At 34.3% G+C, this 23,233-nt stretch overlaps 1 protein-coding gene across 5 annotated transcripts in view; it reads right to left on the bottom strand.

Moving 5' to 3' along the window:
- The window catches only part of TMEM161B (transmembrane protein 161B), a 69,249-nt gene that overhangs the window by 25,241 nt on the left and 20,775 nt on the right, over positions 1 to 23,233 (bottom strand). For 2 of the 5 annotated variants that reach the window (XM_032335799.1, XM_032335798.1), the window contains exons 2-5: positions 22,507 to 22,610; positions 10,154 to 10,237; positions 8,081 to 8,178; positions 4,030 to 4,186 (exon numbers count right to left, since the gene is read on the bottom strand). In XM_032335799.1, coding sequence (XP_032191690.1) covers positions 4,030 to 4,186; positions 8,081 to 8,178; positions 10,154 to 10,237; positions 22,507 to 22,610 — 443 coding nt within the window. Of the gene's footprint in view, positions 1 to 4,029; positions 4,187 to 8,080; positions 8,179 to 10,153; positions 10,238 to 22,506; positions 22,611 to 23,233 lie in introns of those variants that run through there. The other 3 variants (XM_032335801.1, XM_032335800.1, XM_032335802.1) reach the window with 3 other exon arrangements.

The following is a 23,233-nucleotide window of genomic DNA, read 5'->3' as shown; positions in this document are numbered from 1 at the left end:
AGTGAGCCAATTGTTTAAGTTCTACATGTCTAAATTTGGGACCACTTTAATAAAGGACATTTTATCAGTTAACAACTGCAGAGAATTTCTGAATCAACTGATGTATGTGTGACTCTGGAATTAAGTGGAACTATTGTCCTATGTAATCAATGGAGACATGTGTTTGACTAATAAGTAGGCACATACAATAAGAAAATGAAGAGAAGCCAGACAGGGGTCACTGCAGTTACACACTGTTCATACGGTGTGAAAGGCAAACCAGATATGTTATAACTAAAATAAAAGATGGGCTATAAACAGACTCCTCCCTGACGTTAAATCTGGAGAGCTCACATTGAATTCTGGATTCCTGCATACCACTGAAGGCAGTAGGTCATTTTCTCACATGCTACAAGATCGAAGGAAAATCACATACCTAAACATACACACAATTCTCCTTTCCTTCTTCTTCCCTATCCCCTTTGTGCAGGGTTAAAGTTGGCAGAAAATAGCTTGGATTCTAAAGCCCTTCAGCACTTTCTGTCTTCTCTAGGATGGCGAGACAGCCAGCTACCAGATTCCCGCAGAGAAGCTATTGTCTGGAGCATTTCACAAGTGCACTACTTAAAACTAAGCAGAGCCAGTTCAGTGCAGAACACTGTGTGGGACCTTTGCTCTCGCATTATTAGGCATTACTGAATGAAATGAAAGATGAAATTTATTCACATAAACAATAATCTGAGTAGCTCTTAAGAGGTACATTTTTCTAATTTCTCTGGTAAATAGGTATTAAGCGTTGTAGAACATTAAATAAAACTGGATATCAAGTATGCATTTCTACATAAATACCACAAAGACCATTTTAATATCCTGCCATCAACTATGACGAAAATGAAGAATATTCCAAAATAAGCAGTATTTCAGAGAAATATTCTGAAGTATAAAAAAAAATAGTAGTCAGCTAGTGCTAATTATCAAGTTAAGATATTTTTAGTGTGTTTATGTAACTTGACGTCTACGGCTGGGTCTTTATACTGACTGCATAGTATTTTTACATACTTAACACTATAGAATTAAAAAGTAATATTCTAATTGCTTATCAACTTTATCTCCTCTTGAGATTAGTATAGTACAAGATATCTGGGGATGTTTCTCAACTGACACATATAATCAGTATTTCTATCCAGCAGAATATATACCTGGTGAAGATGTCAACTCTTAAAGACTTTGTTCTGGCTCTTCTGGCCTACATTACACCTAAATCAACCCAAAGAGTCAACAAGGAGCATAGGGATGCTGAATGTCAAATCCTATCATGTATTCAAAATAGTATCCATTTATATTTTTAAAAGACAGTTCAGCAGTCTCTAGTTGAATGTAAAAGATGTAGGATATGCATTTATTCTGCTTACTCCCGAAATCTGACTAAACCATATAGCAAAGAAACTAAAAGCCATCAGAAACAAAGAAGAGGAAAAGATGACAGTTGCTAGAAAAGCAATGTCAACAAAAGTTTGGAAGACAGTCTAAACAGATGAACAAGCAGTAACTGATTTAGGCTTCCACTTTCTCTGTTACGCTGGGGTCAACAAAGGGAGAAACCCAGTAAAAAGAAAGCCAACTCATTCATAAGCTCTGGAAAATTCAGAAAATGGAGACAGCAGGGACCTGTGAAGAAGTTGCAGGATGAATGAAAACAGGATGATAGGTTGAATGATTATATTAGCAGTAACCAGACTTGCCAGAGCTTTTCTTGCCTAATCATTCATATTAGGTGATGGCCCTTCCCCAATACTGGCAGAATCCAGAAGAAATACTATCTGAAGATATTACATCAGCGAAGATCTGGCTTGGAAGCACCAGGCAAAACTTAGGGTGACAATGAAGACATGAAAACAAGAGGCACTGGGGAGTCACAGAAATGCATTTAAATTAATGCCTCTACATTAAATATCTGAGCCTTCTTCTCCAGTCAGTGCAACACTGGCTGTCAGATTTATACCCCAAAGATGAGAGAATGGACAATTCTTGTTGGAGAAAATGACAACCCAACAACCTGTAGACACTGATATTAAGAGGTCCCCCAGGATATTATAAAGTCCCCCACTCAGTCATCTGCGAAAAAGGCCACTAACAAGTTCCAGCCACTTGTACAAAACTTTTTAATTTTTAACTGCCCTCTTCTTAAATATAAAGATAATCAAAAGTCATTCAACATTTTAAGACCAATCTCTAACATGATGACAATTAAAAAGGCAGGGGGGAGGGATACTCAGAAAATAAACAACACTAGGCATAAATTAAAACTTAAAAGATACTAATATCCTTAGAATTAAAAAGATGTTACGCAACCATGACACAAGAATGATACGGAAATAGAACATCAAAGTCTTCAAAATTTTTTTCAAAAAGTTCATATAAAAAAATTCAGCAAAAGGTTTAAGAGAAAATTAAGAGAAAAATCAAGAAAATAAAACAAATGGAAAAAGGGAAATAATATTAAAGAACCATTCAAAGGAAGAATAAGTCATTACAAAGAGTCCCTGAAAAAGATGACAGGAAACAGAATTTTATCACAGAGTCAGTATAAAATTTCTGGAAAAAAGTGCAGATTGAGCACATCCACTGACTTCTGGTCTCTCCCTCCACACCAAAATGACAGTATATAAAAAAAAATTGTTTTTACGTACATAAATAAAATGAGTGAGAAGAAAAAAAGCAAGAAAATTCCTCTAAAAAATGACAGTATCTTTATTTAGAAGGCGAGGTGAATGGGAAATGATTAGTGATAGATGACAAGCCACACGTATGTGCCAAGTCCTCATTTACACAGAAACAGTTATCAGTTAAAGCCAAAAACTAAAATCAAGTAGGAGCTTTTTACCCACATGGAAATACTCATGTAAATATCAAACAAAAAGGAGCTATCTCTGGAGAGGCAGAAACGGAGGAGGTAATGTTTAATTTTAATAAAAGTAAGGTAAAAAACTGCCAAGTAAAAAAGGAGGAGTCCCCAGATTTAAAAGCTAAACCTAGAATTTAACCCAATTAATGATGAAAACTTCAGAATACCAAAAGAGAAAAAGTATTTAGAGGGTGGACGTAGAGGAAAGGGAGGCATATGCAAAGGGCAGGAAGGCATTGAGTTTTCTCGAGAGCATTCAAAACTTTCAGGAAAAACTCTTTCTTAGAATTTGTACTGAGCCAAACTATCAACTGAGTATGAGGAGAAAATAACTTCAGGCATGCAGATTTCAAAATTAAAAACACCCCTTTCCAGGGCACTATAGGGGCAAGTACTCTGCCAAAGGCCAGTCAACCAAAGACAAGCAGATCATGTGATCCAAAAAGAGGCACAAGGAATTCTAAGGGAAGACAGTAAAGAAAATCCCAGGTTAACAGCTATGCAGTTAAGTATACAGAATTGAGAGCTCCAGGAGGCTATTTCTAAGGGAAAACAAAAAAGAAATGATGTGTTTGAACTACTGAGGTTTAGAATTCTGTAAAGAAATTTAGCGTCTACATACAAGAATAAAAAATTGTTCAAGGAAGGTGGTAAAACACTATAATGCTTACTATAAATAATATTTTCATAGGTATCACTAAAACTGACTACTGATTTGGTAAAACAGTTGTTTTCTTACTATTCTGGAGGAACTGAAGAAAGGAAAAGGAAGGGGAAGAAAGGTGCAATAACCTAAGATTCAAGAAACACCGTTATCACCATAAGCAACATCATTTAAATATCACCATATATAAACATATGGAAGAAAATCTCAGAATACCTAGAACAGGGGAAAGTGGCTCCTCTGTGACATGAAGCTCACATAAGAAAGCAAAGGCAAGGAACTGGCATCTTTTCTTGTATTTCACTTTTTAAACTATTTACCTCTACTTGTCAAGTTTTTTCTATTAAATAAAGAGGATTTCAACAAAGAAAAGTTTTCTACCCCAATTTTTTTTTTTCAAATAAGAGATGAGATCTAATTGTATTAGCTACAAGAGGAGCACAAACTTATATATTATTATTAATGATGTTCTGAAGGATACATTGCGAAAGATAAAACAAGCAGGCACCAGACTAAGCTGATATTCATTTCCTGTGTGGGCTTCATAAAATTGTAGTAGACTTCAGTTACTAGATACACAACTGTAGCAGCCACTGTGAAATCCACCAGCCACTGGTATTCTGGAAAATAATGCAATGCTGAAAAATAAAGGTCAAAAAAAAAAGTTTACTTAAACTTTCATAAATAAACAGCTTAGGAGGATTTAACTATAATTAACTTTAGCCATGCTAAACTTTCTCATTTGTTGATATGCAATGTAAGGTTTGCAAATATGAGAATCTAAAAATGCAGGAAACAGAGAATGTTGACATTCAAAATTAAATTTTAATACCTCACAAATTAAATAATCTCTTAAGACCTGGAATGATTACCAAAAACTATTTAAACTGTTTTAAAAAATATATGATTACAAAATGAGCTGGTATTTTCTCAGCTAATTAGCTGTTTTTTACAGAAATTAAAAAATCAGGGTTTAAAAAAAATTTTTTAAGATTTTATTTACTATTTCAGAGAGAAAGCAGGAGCAGAGGGAGGAACAGAGGGAGAGGGAGATAATCTCCAGTAGATTCTGCACTGACCACAGAGCCTGGTGGGAGGCTCAATCTTGTCACCCTGAGATCATGACCTGAGAAACCAAGAGTTGGATGCTTAACCAACTGAGTCACCCAGGCACCCCTCTTTTAAATATATTTTTTAATTTTTAAAAAGATTTTATTTACTTATTTGTGAGAGACAGAGAGAGACAGAGAAGGAGAGAGAGAGAGAATGAGCAAGGGGGAGGGGCAAGGAGAGAGGGAAAAGCAGACTCCCCACTGAGCAGGCAGCAGACAGGGGCTGGATCCTAGGATCATGACCTCAGTCGAAGCCAGGTGCCCCTCAAGATGTTTTTTTTTAAGATCCTAAAGTATGATACTTTAACATGAAGGTATAAATTGGTGTACAAAGTTAAGTTTATTTACATTTTTCATTTCTGTGAAGTAAAAGAGTTAAGCTTTGCTATAGTTATTAACTGCATGCATTAAAGGAAGATTAATAATTTTTTGAGTTAATGCAGATTGAAATAACCAATACATATACTTTCTACTCTTGCTTGTGTTCCTGCAAGAAAAGTCGATGAAATGCCTTCTATAAAAACGATAGCCCTTCCAACAGAGGGTTTACATTAAAATTAGCGTTCTCCGATAGGAAATCAGATTCTGTCTCTCTTTTCATCTCAGATATTCTGTTTTACTTCTACCTGAGTGCAGTCCAAAGTGTCAGCATCATTTTGCAGAAGACCTCCTGAAAATGTGGGAGTAAGTCACATACATAAACATCAATTCCTATGTTTCCATAATAAAATGATCTACACTGCTGTGGAAAAATTTTAGTTGCAAAATGTAGTATCTGAGAATAACTTAAAATCATGCATTTATAGAAAAAGTATTTTGAAAATAAAACACCAAAGTAAGACATTTAAAATATTAAAACAACTAACTCTTATCTTTATAAGATAACAAAAATTACAAATCCTTTTATGACTGGGTAAATTTTTAATTTGCAGCTAGTTATTTTAACTGTGTTAGGTTTTTTTTTCTTTTGTTCCTGATAAATATATTAGCTTATGAATAGCAGCAGTCTGAAAGATTTACCCTGAAGCAGCTGAAGGACTCTTACCCTCTAGCCACCTCACTTCTCCTCTAAAATCACCCTAAAATCTAAAATCTGGAATCAATGACTTCTCAGAAGGAGGACAGGGAAATGGGAAGAACAGACAGACAAATATCTAGTTGGGTAGACAGACATCCATTTACCTAAAAGCTTTCAATTTTTATTAAGAACTGAAGCAAGTGTTCCAATTCGTGCTGCCCACATTCAGAGGTACCCTCCAGGAAATTCACTCACAGCAAATAAGTAAGTGACATTTCAAGTAGTTTTCTATTTTAGGCACTTTTAGAGGTTCTTATAACAGATAGCTAATACAAATTAAGACAGACTTTCAAGATACTTATTGGGATACCAGTAATATATATACATTCAACAAAAGAACAAATTATACATAATCTTGGCTATGTATTTTACCCAAGTATTATATTCTTTTTGTATTCAATAATATAATTATCTATGTGCCTTTTATTAGGCTATTGGAAACTAAAGAAAACTCATCAAACCTAGTGGTCTGCCTTAAACTCATGAGTGTACCTTATTAAATTCAAGGAGAAAACCCTCTACTTTTACCTAAACACACACACAGAGCATGTATTCACAAATGATTACAGAAACATAAATAAAACATCTCCCCATTTTACTCTGCTCTTGAAATTATGTGGCCAGTTATTAAACTACTACCATTTGCAATTAGTTTCAAAACTGTATTAATGAAACAAAATATTGAAGAAGCTATGTGATAAGGCCTTAATTTTAATCTTTTTAAGTTCACTAAAATAGCCTAGGTCTCACTAACTGGCTCTACCACATTTGGCGTACAACCCGCACCAAGTTATTGAACTATATGAATTCAATGAGTTCAAGGGGGAATACAAAAAGGTAAATAAAAGTTACACACCTAATAAAACTGGAAGAAGGCTAATTAAAGTAAAGCACGTAAAACAATGCCTGATAAATACTTAAATTTAAGCTATTATTAAAGTTAATAAGCTGATAATTATTCATTTAACATGAGTTACTAGTAAGAATGACAAAAATCTGTACTAGAAATCAGGGAGAATGTATATATATTCTTATATTTACATGTCTAAGAACATTTTATACATGCAAACACACATAAGAGATTAATAAAGCCAATGTGACAACTAGTCAAAAAGTGCTTTTAAATGTTTTAGATTTTGCATGAAAAATAGTTAAAAAGAAAAAAGAGGATGACATAACCAGTCATAAGTCTTAATAATATTATACTGTTCCTCACTGACCTTTTTGGATTCTAGGACACCCTTTCTAATATTATATAGAACATATTAAAAAATATGTGTTGTGTGTGTGTGTGTGTGTGTATAGAATACACACGTAAAAATCTTTGTAAATATAGAATCAACTTTCAAATATCCTGAGGCCATTTTGTACCACTAAATAATTTCTATATGAGATGTTACATGAAGCTACTAAGGTTTTTCAGGGTGGTTATGATTTAACACAAGAAGGGCCAAATTACATATGATATTTATACATTACCAAAATTATTTAACATGTTATTTTTATGCCTCACTTATCAGGTAAACCATTAGTTCTCAAACCTGGTCCAAAGTCAGAACCATTAAGAACATTTTAAAAAATACAAGTTCCCAGAACTCACTCTAGATTTACTTGATCTCCAGGGGGTAGATATGAAAAATCTTTCTTTTTAAAGAGCTGCTCAAGGGATTCTGAGGGACGGTCAGGTTTGAAAATCAGTGTTTAGTATAGTGTCATCTTAGATGCCATTCCCTTACAGGATTCAAATAATTTCATATAAATTTTATTTTAAATATAAAATCATTATAGTTACTATACAATTACAAACATTGATATACAGGAAGGAGGAAAAAAACACATAACTTATCAGAAATATCCCATGGGCAAAAGTAAATCTTGAATAAGTTTTCTGATTCCTAATCCAGATCATTGCTCTAAAGCCACTTTCCTGTCTACTAAGCATGAGCATAAAAGTTCAGGTAATTAAAAACAAACACACAAAAGCATTTGTGCAAGCCACACCATAAAAGGAGCAGAATGGCACTTATGGCAAGAAGTCTAGAATTCAAAATGCTGAAAAGTCACTGTGATTTCGACATAAAACAGAAAGTGCATAACAAACATGTAAGTCAGCCTTTCTGAAAAATGGGAAAAATAATTCTTAGTACAGGTTAAGTGAATTGAAAAAGAAATTCAATTCTAATGAAGTCATTTTGAGCTTCTAAGTTCTGAAAAAGATTTCATATTCCGTAAAATGGACTTAATGATTAAAAACCAAACAAAAAATAGATAAAATGAAAGTACTTTCACTAGCATAGTAGAAAACTGAGATTTACAGAACACTTTACCAAGATTTCCCTTACCTAAAGTATCCACTTCTGTAACTGACTTTGTTTCTAGATGGAGATCAATATCCTTTGGAATGGTCAGTGGCTTACTTTCAATGTGACCATTATATTTCCTATAAAAATCAGACAAGTGACACAAAAAGCAAGTTACCTATACTGTTATTAAAGCGCTTGTATCAACTAATCAGAAATGGGGTATTAAATTTCACCATATAAAAGAAGCAGAATTTTTAATATTTCATCAAAAAGGAGGTACAATAGAGGTAGTTTTTAAAGGGAAGACTACAAAATGTGGATGTAAATTATTATGAGTATGCAGATTACCAGGAAAAAGAGTTACCTAAATTAGTGAAAAAATCTTAATTATTAGCTTAGCACTTCACCCTATTTCTCCTACTCCCCTGTGTAGATTTTAAGACAACTAAGTCTTCTCCTTTAGGTACAAGAGTAAAAGCAAATAAAAAATTAAAGAAACACCATTATCACGCAATATTTAAACATATGGAAGAAAACCTCAGAATACCTTAAAGAGGATAAAGTGGCTCCTCTGTGACATGAAATTCACTTAAGAAAGCAAGGGCAAGGAACTGGCATCTTTTCTAGTATTTCACTTCAAAACAATTTAACTATTTCTTAGGTGCAAGAACAAAAGCCAATGAAACAAAAATGCATTTCTCTTTGAAATTATCTATGTCCGCACATACGTATAAAGAGACCTGTAGCTATAAACAAGTCAGAGTTGAAGAAATATATTAAGATTTATGTGTGTAAGAAATTCAGTAAGGTGAAAGGCTCATCTGGAGTTGCTTTTACTGAATCACGAATGGGGGAAATAAAAGAGTTCTTCAGGTGCCCGTGCATCATTCCTAAATTTAATTTTTAAAAGACAATCACATATATATAAAAAGTAATAAACTACGTTTCAAAAGCATTAATCACAATACCAAGAAACAATTTTCATTTACTCTGGAAAAAACTCAGTAAAAATATCAATTCATGTCAATAAACCAAACAGTAATTATTGCTACCAGGAATAAGACAGTGCCATTTTGGCATCTTTTTGTACATGTAAAGCCTTTTCAAAATAAAAAGAGAAGGAGGGCTTACATTTAATATTCCAATGATCTTCAAGGTATATTTGCAATGATAAGTGTAAAAGAGAATGGTAGCAAGATCAAAAAAGTCTTTTTAAAATTTCCAATTTCATGCCAAAGAATCACGTTTTAAAAATGTTTAAAATTTAAAAAAAAATTTAGCACTTACAAATGTATTAGCCCAGGTTAATATTATTTTTATGATACACATGAGAAATGTGGTGACTATTTTTTTGTCACTGACATTTTGTAATATATCAGAATCATAGTTTCGGGTCCTAAGAAGTCCTCCCCAGCTAAGGACACTAAGGCCCATATAGAGAGGCTAATTATCATGTACTTTACTTGAGAATTCAATTCAAATAGAGATAAAAATTTCAAAGCTGGAAAGATCCTTCAAAATTACTGTTTCGTCCTTCCATTTCAACAGATAAGACTGCTGTGGTCTATTCAATGAAGTTTATTAGCAGGCAGTTCTCTTCATAAAGGTTTAAATGCCAATATAATTTGCAGCAACTGAATGGTACCTACAAAGTTACTCTGTCTACCCTTTCTATTTGAAAAAATAAAAAGAAGTCAAAAGCACATAAATTTGCCCCATCTCATAATATTGAATGACAGCAAAACCTGGGGAAGAACCCAAATCAACAGGTAAATGAGTTACAGGGTAAAAAGATGAGCTCTGGTTTTCTCCCCAGTCAACCCCCACCAAGTTCTAATATGATGGCTATACTGTTTTCATAATTTATATACAAAGAATAAAATTAACCATTCTTAAGTAAAATAATCACTTCTGTGCTCATATATTAAATTACTAAATACTGGGTTTTCTTAAAAGGTAATTCAAAACTATTTTAGATCACGGGTTTTAATCTCCAATTTATCAAACGCTCTTAGCATTATTAGTAAAAGTTCCTTTAACCAATGTACAAGATAGATTTACATAAATTGTGTCAAATACTTAACACTTTATAAGCTCAACAATGTAACTTACCTATCTTTTCTGCTTTTCCCTTTTTGCTGCTTCCCTGCAAGAATTCTTAATTCTTCTTCTGTAGGATGTTGATACCATCTCAAACTAAGGAAAAAAGAATCCCTTTAAATAAAGGAATTAAGATCACCAGAATTATTCATTTATTGTACAAATATTTATTGAGTTTCCTATTTGTGAAGATACTGAAGGGAAATATCAGGTGAAAAACTCTAATCTGAATTAAGATACTACTGCTCATGCCTTAAAAGGCTTTTGATTCAAATCCAGCACTTACCAAGCACTTACTAGATGCCAGACCCTGCAATGCTGTTTATAAGTATATTTCTTATAACTGACAATTATTAATATATAGTAAGGCTATACAGGCCTACTATTAAAAGTAAATTAAAAGTAAATGGACTGAACTCTGCAGGCAAGCTGGCATGAACCCATCCTTCATTTACACAGAAGGAATTGAGAGTTGACTTAAAAAGAGTTCTCTGAATGTCCTCAAAATAAAAGTAGTCTTTGCTTTCCTTTCCTGTCCTCCCCTCCTTTAATTTAGTTGGAGAATTCTCACACTTTATGTATACAAAAATAAGAGTAAATCATATTTATAAAACCCTTAAAGTTAGGGCTCCAATTAACTGGGTGTATTTACCTTCACCACACCATCAAAACACCCAAAAAAATCACTTATTCTCTCCCAAGCACTCACTTGCTCATTTTCAATTTCCTGCCTCACCTGAATTTCCTATCTACCAACTACCTCAACTTGATATTCAAGTTTAATTTTCAATGTGCCCTCTCCACATATTATCATTAATTCTGTTCTTTAACTGTAGTCCTTGTCTTCCCTGCACACTCTCCTAAATACATTCTTTTTTCTTCCCCCCAACAAATGCATTCTGATCCCAACTTTAGTTATCTTTCCATAATGCAAATCTTATCAAGGTAAGCACCTATTGGAATCCTTTCCAAGAGTCTTCACAAGGTAAAGCAGTGAGGAGACAGCTAGGCAAAGACTTTGATCAAGGCCCTGTTTTTATAAAGGAGAAACATATCCCTAGTATTGCTAAACTTCCAATTTTTCAATTACAAAATCTAAATTTTTAAAATAAAGTATCTCAATTAAAAAATGCTAGCAACTGATCTGCTGTTTTTGAAAATTGGCAATTTGCAAAATGACTGGATATCTGATGATGTTAGGAAATTACTGTGAAAAATTTTAGCTGTAAAAATAGGATTATAGTTATTTTTAAAAGCTCACATAAAGATATACACAGAAATATCTATGAATGAAATAATATTTGCTACAAAATAATATGTTGGGTAAAGGAGAGATGAAGGGGAACACAGATGAAACAAGTTGACCACCAGGTGTTAATTGTGATAGGTACATAGATCATTGTTTTCATTATATATTCACTGTATTATTGTCTACTCTTTGCACATGTTTGAAATTTCCCACTGAAGTTAGAACACACATTGTAAGGCCCAAATATGCACAGGATTTGTGACCTGTTTCCACAGACTTTCATGATCGGACTACCTACTTTACCGGACTCAATTTCAACAACTACCTTTTTAAACATGACATGCCAGCTAACTAAATAACATTTTATTCCACAAATTTGTTCACCCCTTGATGTTTCTGCACATATTCTTCTATCTGCTCATAAACATCTATGCTCCCATCTGGCGAACACCTAATTTACCTTCTACTATTTGTAAGGCAAGTTGTCCTGTAGTATAAAAAATAAATATATCTGGTAATTGTCCCCAGTTCTTGGCAAAGAGCTTTAAAAGCCTTTGGAATTTCCTGAGTGAGAGGGGTTGTCTTTATTACGTTAACAACGGAGCTCCTAGTGGACCTCCAAATAGCTTCAGAATGGTGGCTGGTCACCAGAAATAGCAACATGTGATTAGAACTGGGATGTTTAGACACCTGATCTGCAGAGATGGGGGCTAGAGATTAGATTCAATCATACCTATGTAATGAAATTCCGTAAAATCTCAAGGAGCATCCTTGCTGGCCAAAACACTAATGTGCTTGGAGGGTGACATGCCCTGACTTCACAGAGAGGCCATGGAAACTGCACTTCCTCCCAAACCTATTCCTCTATCATCTTTATAATAAAACTGTAATTGTAAGTATAGAACTTTCCTGAGTTCTAATTGTTCTAGGAAATTACTGAACATGAGGGGTGTCATAGAAATGCCCCAATTTGTAGCCAGTAGCCAGTTTTCAGAAGTATGGGTGACCTGGAGATTCCAAGAACTTTCAGCTGGCATTTGAAGCCTTGGCATTCTTACAGAGAATTTTGTCTTTAACCAATGGAGTCTATGTTAACTCCAGGTAGTGTCAAAATTAAACTGCAGTTGGTATCAGACCAGTTGGATTAAAATGAAATATTCCCCTAACTGAAAGATTCTTGGAGGAAAGATTTTATGACTTGTTTCTGTATGCTTCAAAACTAGTACAGTTACTGGCATATAGTAAGTGCTCAAAGAGGATCACCGAACCAAATGAATTCAGTTCTCCTCATAGTTGAAAGGTTTTAAAATAAAATATTTATCCCAACCAAAAAGTCTCTAAACTAATTAACATGGGTGAAGAGGCACTTCCTGAAATTTCCATTTAAGTCCAGAATTTTAACTTACAGTCGATTCTTGTTATTCGCGGTAGTTATGTTCTATAAAGTCGCCGCGAACACTGAACATTGCTCCTAGGGGAAATACAGGGTTAGGTTCCTGCAAGCCTCTGGTCACAACATTTTCATCAATCAATACAAAACCTTGTTTTATGTGTGTTTATGTTTAAAGGCACCTTATTTAATTTTTACTGTTGATTCATTAAACATTTAATTCACAGCCAACAGCACTATAACTCATGCCTAAATAAAGCTTACTTAACAACTGTAATCTTAAACATAGTATTTTCCTGAGTTCTGTGAGTATTTCTAGCAAATTTTCTCAATAAGGCAAAGCTTTCTTGTGCTTAGGAACACTAGAAAGCCCTTCAGCACCATGCTTGGAGGCCATTTTAAATGGTAAAATCAACAAAAAGCTAAAATGTGAACAACATGATACTAAACAGACCATGAAAAGCACACTTGTTTACGATATGAAAGGTAAAACAAGGCCTCAGCTGGGAACATGGGCACTGGGCCACTCAAATTTTTTGCCACTCTGGATATGTCTTTGAATGACCTTGAAAGCACAAGTATGAATTTGGGGGTTACAAATGAACTTCAGCAAGTACGCAGACTGCAAATACAGATTCCATGAATAAAAAGATTGAGTGCATAACATTTAGAAGACCAATTATGCAATAACTCACAAAGATTAAAATTAGTCATTTAGCTCTGAGAAATTACTAATTATTGCTAATCAATGAAGGAACTCTTAGTATAGGAAAACTTAAGTTACTTTTAGAACACTACGATAATGAAAATTTTAAGATTCTTCATTTTTTAGGACTCATTTTCTTTTTAAATATACTCAAACTTGTTTAATCTCATTTTTGTAAATCCATTTTTCTAAAATGGATTGCACTTATTATACTTTTTATTGGGAAACTCAGGTCATCTACATCAGTAATAATTACTGTTCAAAGCTGGAACCTAAGGATGCTAGGTGCTCTTAGGGCCACTTCTCGTCTGCTACTCATGTACCATTCATCCATCCATTCATTCTCCACACACTTACGGAGTCCCTTAGAGCCAAGTACTCTGCAGGGCAATGGAGATTTAATCACATACAATAAAGCCAAAGTCCCTGCTTTCTTGATACTTATATTCTAGCTGGGACAAAATTTAACCAATTAAAAAATGACCAAAAAAAAAGAATCACAAATTTGGATACTACACAAAATTGGAAACTACACAAAAGAACCAAACAAATGGTGAAAATGAGAGACAAGACTTAAACTGTAGGTTAGGAAAATCCCTCTGAGATGACATTTACCCAGCAACCTAAAGGTTGAGAAGAATGGAGGGGAACAGCATTCCAGGCAGAGAAGAGCATGTCCAAAAGCACAAAGGCATGAAAGAACACAGAACACTGCAGTAACCAAAAGGCCAAAAAGGCAGTTGTAGCACATGCAAAGAGAAATGTATGAGGGAGGCTGAAGAGATAAAAAGTAACAGATCATGCCAAGCCTCCTCTGTCACAGTATGGAGTTTAGATTTTATGTTAAAATAATGGTCTCAAAACAGGAGAGAGCAATAACTTTATCTGCCTTTTAGATCTCTTTGCTACTCTGTGAATCAGAAGCATGGAAGAGAAAGATATATATTTTGGACATTGAGTCAACAGGTCTTGCTAATGGACTAAAAGGAGGAAGTAGGGAAAAAAAGAATGAAGGGTATCTACCCTTTTGATTTGAAGAAGATGGTAGTACATATTCTGAGATGGAGCAGAATAGGAAGAACCACTAATTTAAATATGCTGAGTTGTTAAGTATCTATGAGACATCATGTGAAAACATCAAGAGGACAACTATTTATTGGAATCTAGAGCTCAGAGATAACTTAGGGTCATTAGGTAATTGTGGTATTTATGGAATCAATAACATCACCTAAGGGGAAAATAAAACATGGCAGAAGTCTAACAGTTAATAAGGAAGTGAAAAGTAGAGGCACCTGGGCAGCTTTGTCGGTTAAGCAGCTGCCTTTAGCTCAGGTCATGATCCCAGGGTCCTGGGATCAAGTCCTGCATCAAGCTCCCTGCTCATTGGACAGCCTGCTTCTCCCTCTCCCTCTGCCTCCCACCCCAACTTGTGCTCGCTCTATCTCAAATAAATAAAATCTTCAAAAAAAAAAAAAAAGGGAAGTGAAAAGTAGAGTTCATGAAGACAATTCATGTGACAAATGTTGCTATATAGAAAAAAGGGAAATAGGCCAAAACTAAGAAATGGACATGGAAGGGGCTTCTTGTTTTAAGGCAGAAGGGAGGCAGGCCTATGACTCTTCTTTATATATTGTTACTTTTAATAAGAGATCTTAAAAAAAAAATTATGTGTATGTGTGTGTGTGTGTGTGTGTGCAGGAATAATCCAAAGGAAGTGAAGCAATTAATGACAAGGAAGAAAGGAAGCAGTACGTGAAAGTTAGAGGAAAAGAGGGATAGTGCACAAATGCAGTAACTGGGCCCTGAGAGACAGGATACCACCTCCTCAAGCCAAAATTAAAATTTACAAACTTTTTTTTTTTTTAAAATAAAGATGGGTTGCACATGTAACTAGGGCTGTGGGTTTGGTGGTGAGAAAATGATTGTGGGGCTCCGGTTTCAAGAGCTGAGCCTGAGGCAGGCATACACAGAATTTGAGGAGAAAGGTTTAGAGTTGAAAGCTGCCTGAGACGTGGAGCAGACAAAGACTGGCAGGCAGCATGGAATAGCTAAGGTCTCAAAGTTCAAAGTAAAACTTAGAAGTACAGTTGCACAGTTTTCTTTAACAGACAGTGCTTCATACATAGCTGGATTCCATACCATGTGCTTCCCATGTTCTAGACACTTTAAGCTCTGGTCTCAGTTTTTAGCCTTTCCTTTTGCTATTTGGTATGTCTATTTCAGCAAAATAACTTGCAACGTGCTTATAACTGCTGCACCATGCCTTTCTAATATGGGCTTGGAAGACATATGAAAGCTAATTAGCTTTAGATTCTATGTAGCAGTTAATAAGAATGGTTACAAAAATACAATTAGAGAAACATGTTTTGTGTTAATGTTACAAAATTGCACATACAATATCATTACAACCATGAACAGAACATTACAACCTATGAACAGAAAAGATTAGAAGGAAATACAACAAAATGTACACAGTGATTATCTTTAGCTGATGAGACTATAGTTCATTACCTCTTATTTTTCCTTCTCATCAATTTATTATCTTTTTCTGTATCACAGGCATATATTGTTTGAAATAGAGAAAAAAAAATTTTAAATAAAAAGTATTAAGAGGGGCGCCTGGGTGGCTCAGTGGGTTAAGCCGCTGCCTTCGGCTCAGGTCATGATCTCAGGGTCCTGGGATCGAGTCCCGCATTGGGCTCTCTGCTCAGCAGGGAGCCTGCTTCCTCCTCTCTCTCTCTCTCTCTCTCTACCTGTCTCTCTGCCTACTTGTGATCTCTCTCTGTCAAATAAATAAATTAAATCTTTAAAAAAAAAATCTAAAAAAAAAAAAAGTATTAAGAGGATCTCACTAAAAAACTGAACTTCTTATATTTAAGTTAAATGCATTAATATCAGGGTATTTTATGACATATACCGGGCTATTCAGTGGCTTTGTTCACCTATGTTCAAACTGTCAGCAGTGTCTCAGATAATAAAGCCAACCTGATGTTCCACTTCACTAAATCACTGAAATAATTTTTTACTACTTTTCTTATATAAGCCTCTTACATAAAATACCATCAGACTATAACTTTTCTTACTAAAGTTCAATAGCACTGAAAATATAGGTATCAGAAAATACAGAATGCATTGATCCAGACTCTTCAAAAAAAAAATAAATAAATCAAATTAAAAATGTCATTTAAAGCAAACCACTTTAAAATTTTTCAAAAGTAAAAATTTCAGAAATTTACAATGGAAATCTAAACATGAACAAGTAGAGAAAAGCTTAGTACTGAGAGCAAGCTAAAAAGATCTTAATACATAATTAATTATACAAAACTATTTCAAAACATGTCACTATAGATACTTCCTTTTTTTATTATTTTTTTTATTTTTTACTTTTTTGTTATTTCAGTTAGCTAGCATATAGTACATCACGAGTTTTTGATGTAATAGTGTTCAATGAACTATAGATATTCTCAATCTTCATTCTAAGTCTCAGTAATTATAACAAGTGAAAAAAAAATTAGAGAAAACAAATACCACTTAAAACCTAGAAACCTTTCAGCACATGTAACTAAAATATCAGTATACATACACACTCTCGTTATTTACTGGAAGCTTTACTAGAACAGCATGGCATTCTGGAACTAGATGGAAGTTAAGAGGACTAAAGGCAAGGAGAGCAAGGACTCAGGCATTCCGTAAGGGTGGTAGCTGACAATTTAAACTTTCCCTTGGGTCTTAGGTCCCACCTACTGTGCATTTGAATAGTAGGTTTCTCTCACCAAAGGGAACTTGCAGATTCTTGGATCAGGCAACATGCAAAAAGAGACAGGCAAAAAGAATTAGAGCAACTGAATATGAAGGTGTTGCACGCCATTTACTCAATATAGGATGAGACAAAATCAGAATAAATCCAACCATAACATGTTTCCAGTGAGGAACATATGATAAGAAGTAGCAGATCAAAGTGAGAGCCTCGGGAGATAAAGGGGTAAAGAAGAATGCAGGTTTAAGCTAAACAATCAATGAAATGGAAAGCAGGTCAGCAAAGAAGCTAGTACAGGGGAGAAAAAAGAAAAAAAAAAGCAAAATCCTACTTCTTCATGCAAAACCCACTATTCAAATGTACAAAGAATGTAACCTATCACTTACCTCTCCATGAAAAGAGGGGCCAAGCAAACTTCAAAACAAAAAGGAACTTTAATTACAATAGAAAGTAGAGAATTCTTTGGCTACTATACAGTGGTATGCTGGACATGATAAAAAAAAAAAATCTCTGGATGATCTGAGCAACTGTTAGAAGTGTTCTTTATGTTAGGGACAGCAGTTTACACTAAAGGTACAAAGAAACCAACTCCCCATGGTTTTTCCTCCCTTTGGGGAAAGAGGGAGGAATGGAACAGTGAGAGCAGCAGACTCCTCACAGTTGATTTTCAAGGTTAGTAATAGATGCTCACAGGTTACAGAAGAAGAGATTTTTGTTACCTAAATTCTTGTTAAAGCAGAATCCCATCAATGAACTCTGACAGTCACATAAAAAGGCATGTAAAAAAGGAGAACTAAGAACATTTTTGAGAAGAAAAATATTTTTCTAGTAAAGAAAATTGGAAGAATGGAATACAAAATATTTATTATTTCGTAATGTGGTATAACTTTAATTTCAAATAGTGAGGTGAGAAGTATAATTTGAACAGATGATTTTTTAAAAATTCAACTTCACACTAAGCACATCTGTGGTCATCAAACTCAATGTTGAGGTGCCTTTTCATTCAAAATAAAAGGTGGCTATGCAGTCATAGAAAAGCCAGAATACAATAAGCAAAGACAAATTATACACCAACTACATATAACCTGAAGGACAGCTTATACACGGCTAAGTACCACTAGGAACAGAGGTAGAAAAAAAAAAATCTTAAATAAATTACTCTGTTAACTGCCAAAAGAAGTCACAGTAATTGTAGAAAAGTTCACCACCACCAAATTCCAAACTCTGTTTAAGTACGTCAGTTCCAGGACAGTTGATGAGCAGCCATACGTTAAATAAATACTACACTGTGAACTGAACTTCATGATAAGAAGCCTAGATCTGTTTCATTTACTCACGAATACGAGTAAAGTTAAAACTTGTTTTCTCGGGGCGTCTGGGTGGCTCAGTGGGTTAAAGCCTCTGCCTTTGGCTCAGGTCATGATCCCAGGGTCCTGGGATTGAGCCCCTCCTTGCCTCTCTGCTCAGCAGGGAGCCTGCTTCCCTTCTTCTCTCTGCCTGCCTCTCTGCCTACTTATGTGATCTCTGTGAAATAAATAAAAAATCTTAAAAACCAAAAACCTTTAATAAAATAAATAAATAAAAATGCCCAGTAGAGGGACGCCTGGGGATTCAGTAAGTTAAATGTCTGCCTTCAGCTCAGGTCATGATCCCAGGGTCCTGGGATTGAGCCCCTCAGTGGAGAGCCTGCTTCCCCCTTTCTCTCTGCCTCTCTACCTACCTGTGATCTCTGTCAAATAAATAAATAAAATCTTAAAAAAAAAAAAAAAAAAAACACCTTGTTTTCTCATCTATAAACACACCACCTGCAGCAGAGAAGGACCAGACAGCAATCTTGCTTTTACTTCCTAGGTACAATGACAACTGAATTCCCAGATTCCCTTGCACTGTGGCCTGGAGTCACAGGGCCCCAGTCTATGCAATGTAGGCAGAACTGATAGATCGATTTCTAAGCTTGGCCCCTTGAATCACCTGAAAGATCCACAGTCTACTTCCTTTAGCTGCCAAGTGACACAGCATCTGTAACACAAGATTCCAAGGTAGCAGGAAGAACAAAAGAGCCAACAAGTCTGAAAAAGCATAGACTCCCTAAGTCACCACTTTAAGAACAGCTGAATCCTTAAAATATCATTTCATGAAGAATCTACCTGAAGAGCTGCCCAATCCCTTCCTGAATCTCCCATCTGACCCTGATTCCCACCTGGGCAAATGGAATGAGAAACTAAATTCAGACACTGAGGTTTCTGAGGCCTTAACATATCCCGAACACATCCCCTCTCCTATCTAGTTCAGTGTACAGATCCAAATGGGATAACAGACATAAAAATTTTTATCAGTATTAAGTTTTATAATAGTGTAAAAGCAATATTAACTAAGCCACATTAAAAACTAGTTTAAAAAAAAACTAGAGATATACAACACTAATAGCAATATATATTACTTAATAAGAGCTAGGAAACTAGTTGATTTTTTTATATTAAAAATCAACAAGCTGCTGGGGTGCCTGGATGGCTCAGTCACTGGGCATCTGCCTTCAGCTCAGGTCTTGATTCCAGGGTCCTGGGATCGAGCCCCGCATCGGGCTCCCCACTCAGTGGAGAGCCTGCTTCCCCCTCTCCCACTCCCTCTGCTTATATTCCCTTTCTCGCTGTGTCTCTATCAAATAAATAAATAAAATCTTTTTAAAAAATAAATAAATAAAAAATAAATAAACAAGCTGCTAATATTAAAGCAAAACTGTTTATTCCTTCAAAGTATGACTTCTTCAAGTAAATGGTGGGAGGCTTACTCATTAAGTAAACATAATAAAATCCAATGGCACTTTAAACCTTCCATTCCAAAAAGACACAGACTGATGAGAGACATGGACATAAAGTTGTGACACAAAAAGACAAGCCATAACTTTTAAGAAAAATATTTATTTACAATATGAAGATGGGATACTAGTGGAACAAATATTAGGACAATAGAAACAGAACTTAAAAACATGTCTCTTCTGTCATACTCATGATTAAGCTATCATGGAATCTACACGTCTATTCACTTGAATAGTCCTATTCAATAGTTCCATTCAATATAGTCACTCCCAAGCCATGAGCCTCGCCCTTTAAATTCCTTTAGACATTTTACAGACGATGAAGAATGCCCTCAGATCTTTCTCTTTCTTAAACTCAACAGCATCATATGATTTAAAACGCAAGTGGTCATTTCTGATCAATATTTTCACAAGAGCAATTTAGAAGGCATTTTACATTTTATTAATATTAAAACAGTATAATTTTGTAACATAAAAGGGTGATAGAACAATAATTATGCCAAAAGGATAAAATCAATGATCATATTCAACAGGCTGGCAACAACATATAGCAATTTGATTTCATGACCTAAAAATTTCAGGATTAACATTAAAGAAAGACAGATGATCTTAAAAAAACAAAAACAAAAACAAAAACAAAAAATGAAATTAATTATGGCAGAAAAGTTAACTATTACTAGAAAATCCTGATTGCTATCCCTAGAACCTGATTTGGAATTAGAAACAGCACTAATTAACACTAAAGTTAATTTGTTCACAAAAACAAATCAGGATCAAAAAAAATTACCAAATTCATGTTTATATTTAGGGCTGAACACCCCCTCAAATTAGTAGTATGTATATTTACTAAACAGTCTTATCAAAAAAGTAAAGATCTTAATTATAATATGTAATTCCAATATTATCAAAGAGAAAAGAATTCAGTTTTCAATCTCTGCCGTTTTAGTTTTTACTGGTGAATTTAAGTTTTATAAACAAATGGAAAGCAGATAATGTAAGAAAATGGAAATTAAAACAAGTCTGCCCAGATCTTTAGAGCCAGTAAGAGATATGGAAGTCTCACTGGAGACTCATCATAGAGTCTATAAACATGAAATCTTGGTAGAAAACAAGTTATTACCTTAACACATTTTTTATCTAGTTCATTAATTCAGATTCCATTTATGTAGAATGAATGATAATTTGCCTGGCTGATATTTATCTTTTCATGATTTATTTAATCAGCAAAAAAGTAAACAAGACTACATATAGGGCATAGGAGTACACAGTTAAAAACTAGTTGTAGGTGACTGATTTTTCTCTTATAATTATAACTCTTGATAGAGGCTTTCACCTTCACTGAAACTTTAGTCATTATTTATTTTGCTAATAGAAGATGTTTTTAAGCAGCTATTTTTTCTTATTCTGTGTGTGTGTGTGTGTGTGTATTAGTGGTCAAAAAAAATTTAAGCAGTCCAAATAATATTTTTCTATATTTAAACAATATGAAAAAAGTATGAAGCATAAAGAATACTAAATTAGAAAACAAATTTTAATGGAAAATTAAGCTTTGTGGATAGAATGGCCTTGAACTAATAATAAAGGCTTATTATTTGTCTTGCAGTGTATGAAATCATTAGGAGAATAAGAGCTATCCATTGTTTTCTAAGTCCGAAAGGTCTAAACAAAAGAAAATGGACCTACAATTAGTAAACAGAATTTGGTTATTTACTGGGATGAATAATTAGAATAAAACTATAGACATGGTACCAAATCTGCAACTTCCCTTTCATTATTGCATAGGATTTTGACAAGTAGTTCTATATGCAATTTTCCTGCATTTATGTCAAAGCCCCTAAATTCAACATCTTTACTTTCAATTTTATTATTTTATTGTACAAATATCAGCAAGGAAACTTAGTTCCTTTGTGGAGGGACTGGGAATAGTAGTAAGCTTATAGTGCAGTAGACACAATTAAAACCATAAAAAGTAACTTTGCTCTCTCCTTGTCAAGTTAAAGTTTAAAATTCTTTGCAGCAGAACAAAGAATCCCTAATTCTTATAATAAAGTCTCAACTGAGTCACCAATAGTAGAACACATACTCTTGGTCATTTTTTCCAGCAACAGTGAAAATACTTAAACACTTCAATTTATAGTCTCATCCTCCTGCTGGCCAATGTTTTAAGAAGGTAAACTACAGAAAAGTTATTTGGTATTTTCATTGGCCATAGACAAAAGTGGACAGGAGGAAGGAGTGAATTCTTCACCATGATCCAATTACCTCTACACTAAAAAAATAAAGTATCAATATCTCAAGTAAGAAAAAGAAGGAAGCTAAATTATTCTCATAACGTTCCTTTTGTCATGTTTTTAAAAAAATAGGAATTCATACTTAATTGAACTTACTTCTGGCAAGTCAATCAGCCTGAGATTTGAAAGTGACACAATCAGCCTATCTTTGCCTTACCTGCCATTACAGAGTAGCCACCGGGCAAGAGAATAGTGAGGTATAATCTTCTGCATGACACTGGCCATCACCATGGTAACGACCAGCTGTATACCTATCACACCCTGTATAAAACAAACAAACAAAACAAGTTTAACAAAGAATGAATTTAAATTTGACGACAGTGGTGGAAACCTTTCTATACATTCTGAAAATTATACCTTAAAAAAACATGAGTTTACTAATAAAATACATATTATTCTGGCATTTAAACATTCAAGACCACATGTTTAAACTCAAGACATCTAATCTCATAATCCTGTACAATTACCCAAGGATAACATCTATGTTAATACAAGTTAAATGAGTTAGCATGCACATTTAAAATTAATTTCCAAGAAACTTTTCTCCATTATTTAAGGGTATCAAAATGAAGTGAAAAGTAGTGACTGTTTTCATCTTTCTCCAAACTTACTCTATTCAACACATTTAAAACACTAGTTTGGCAAGCTTTAAAAGGAGTATGCCCTACCTTTTACTTCTAAGTTGGTACTGACAATTAAATGAATAAGCAAATGATTAAAGAACATTAACTATAGTAAATATGATGACAGAATCGGCCTGAAAGTCACTAGGAAAAAAAAAAAATTCACTCATGATGTCATCACCAACTTCTAATGGATAGGCCTTCAACAATGTACAAAATCCTCCTTAGTTTACTTTCATTAATCCCTGCCTGTTCTCAACT

This window comes from Mustela erminea, chromosome 3 (assembly GCF_009829155.1).
Source record: "Mustela erminea isolate mMusErm1 chromosome 3, mMusErm1.Pri, whole genome shotgun sequence".
Lineage (NCBI taxonomy): Eukaryota > Metazoa > Chordata > Mammalia > Carnivora > Mustelidae > Mustela > Mustela erminea.
The sequence above is the reverse complement of the archived record's forward strand: the minus strand, read 5'-3'. Positions and strand labels throughout refer to the sequence as shown.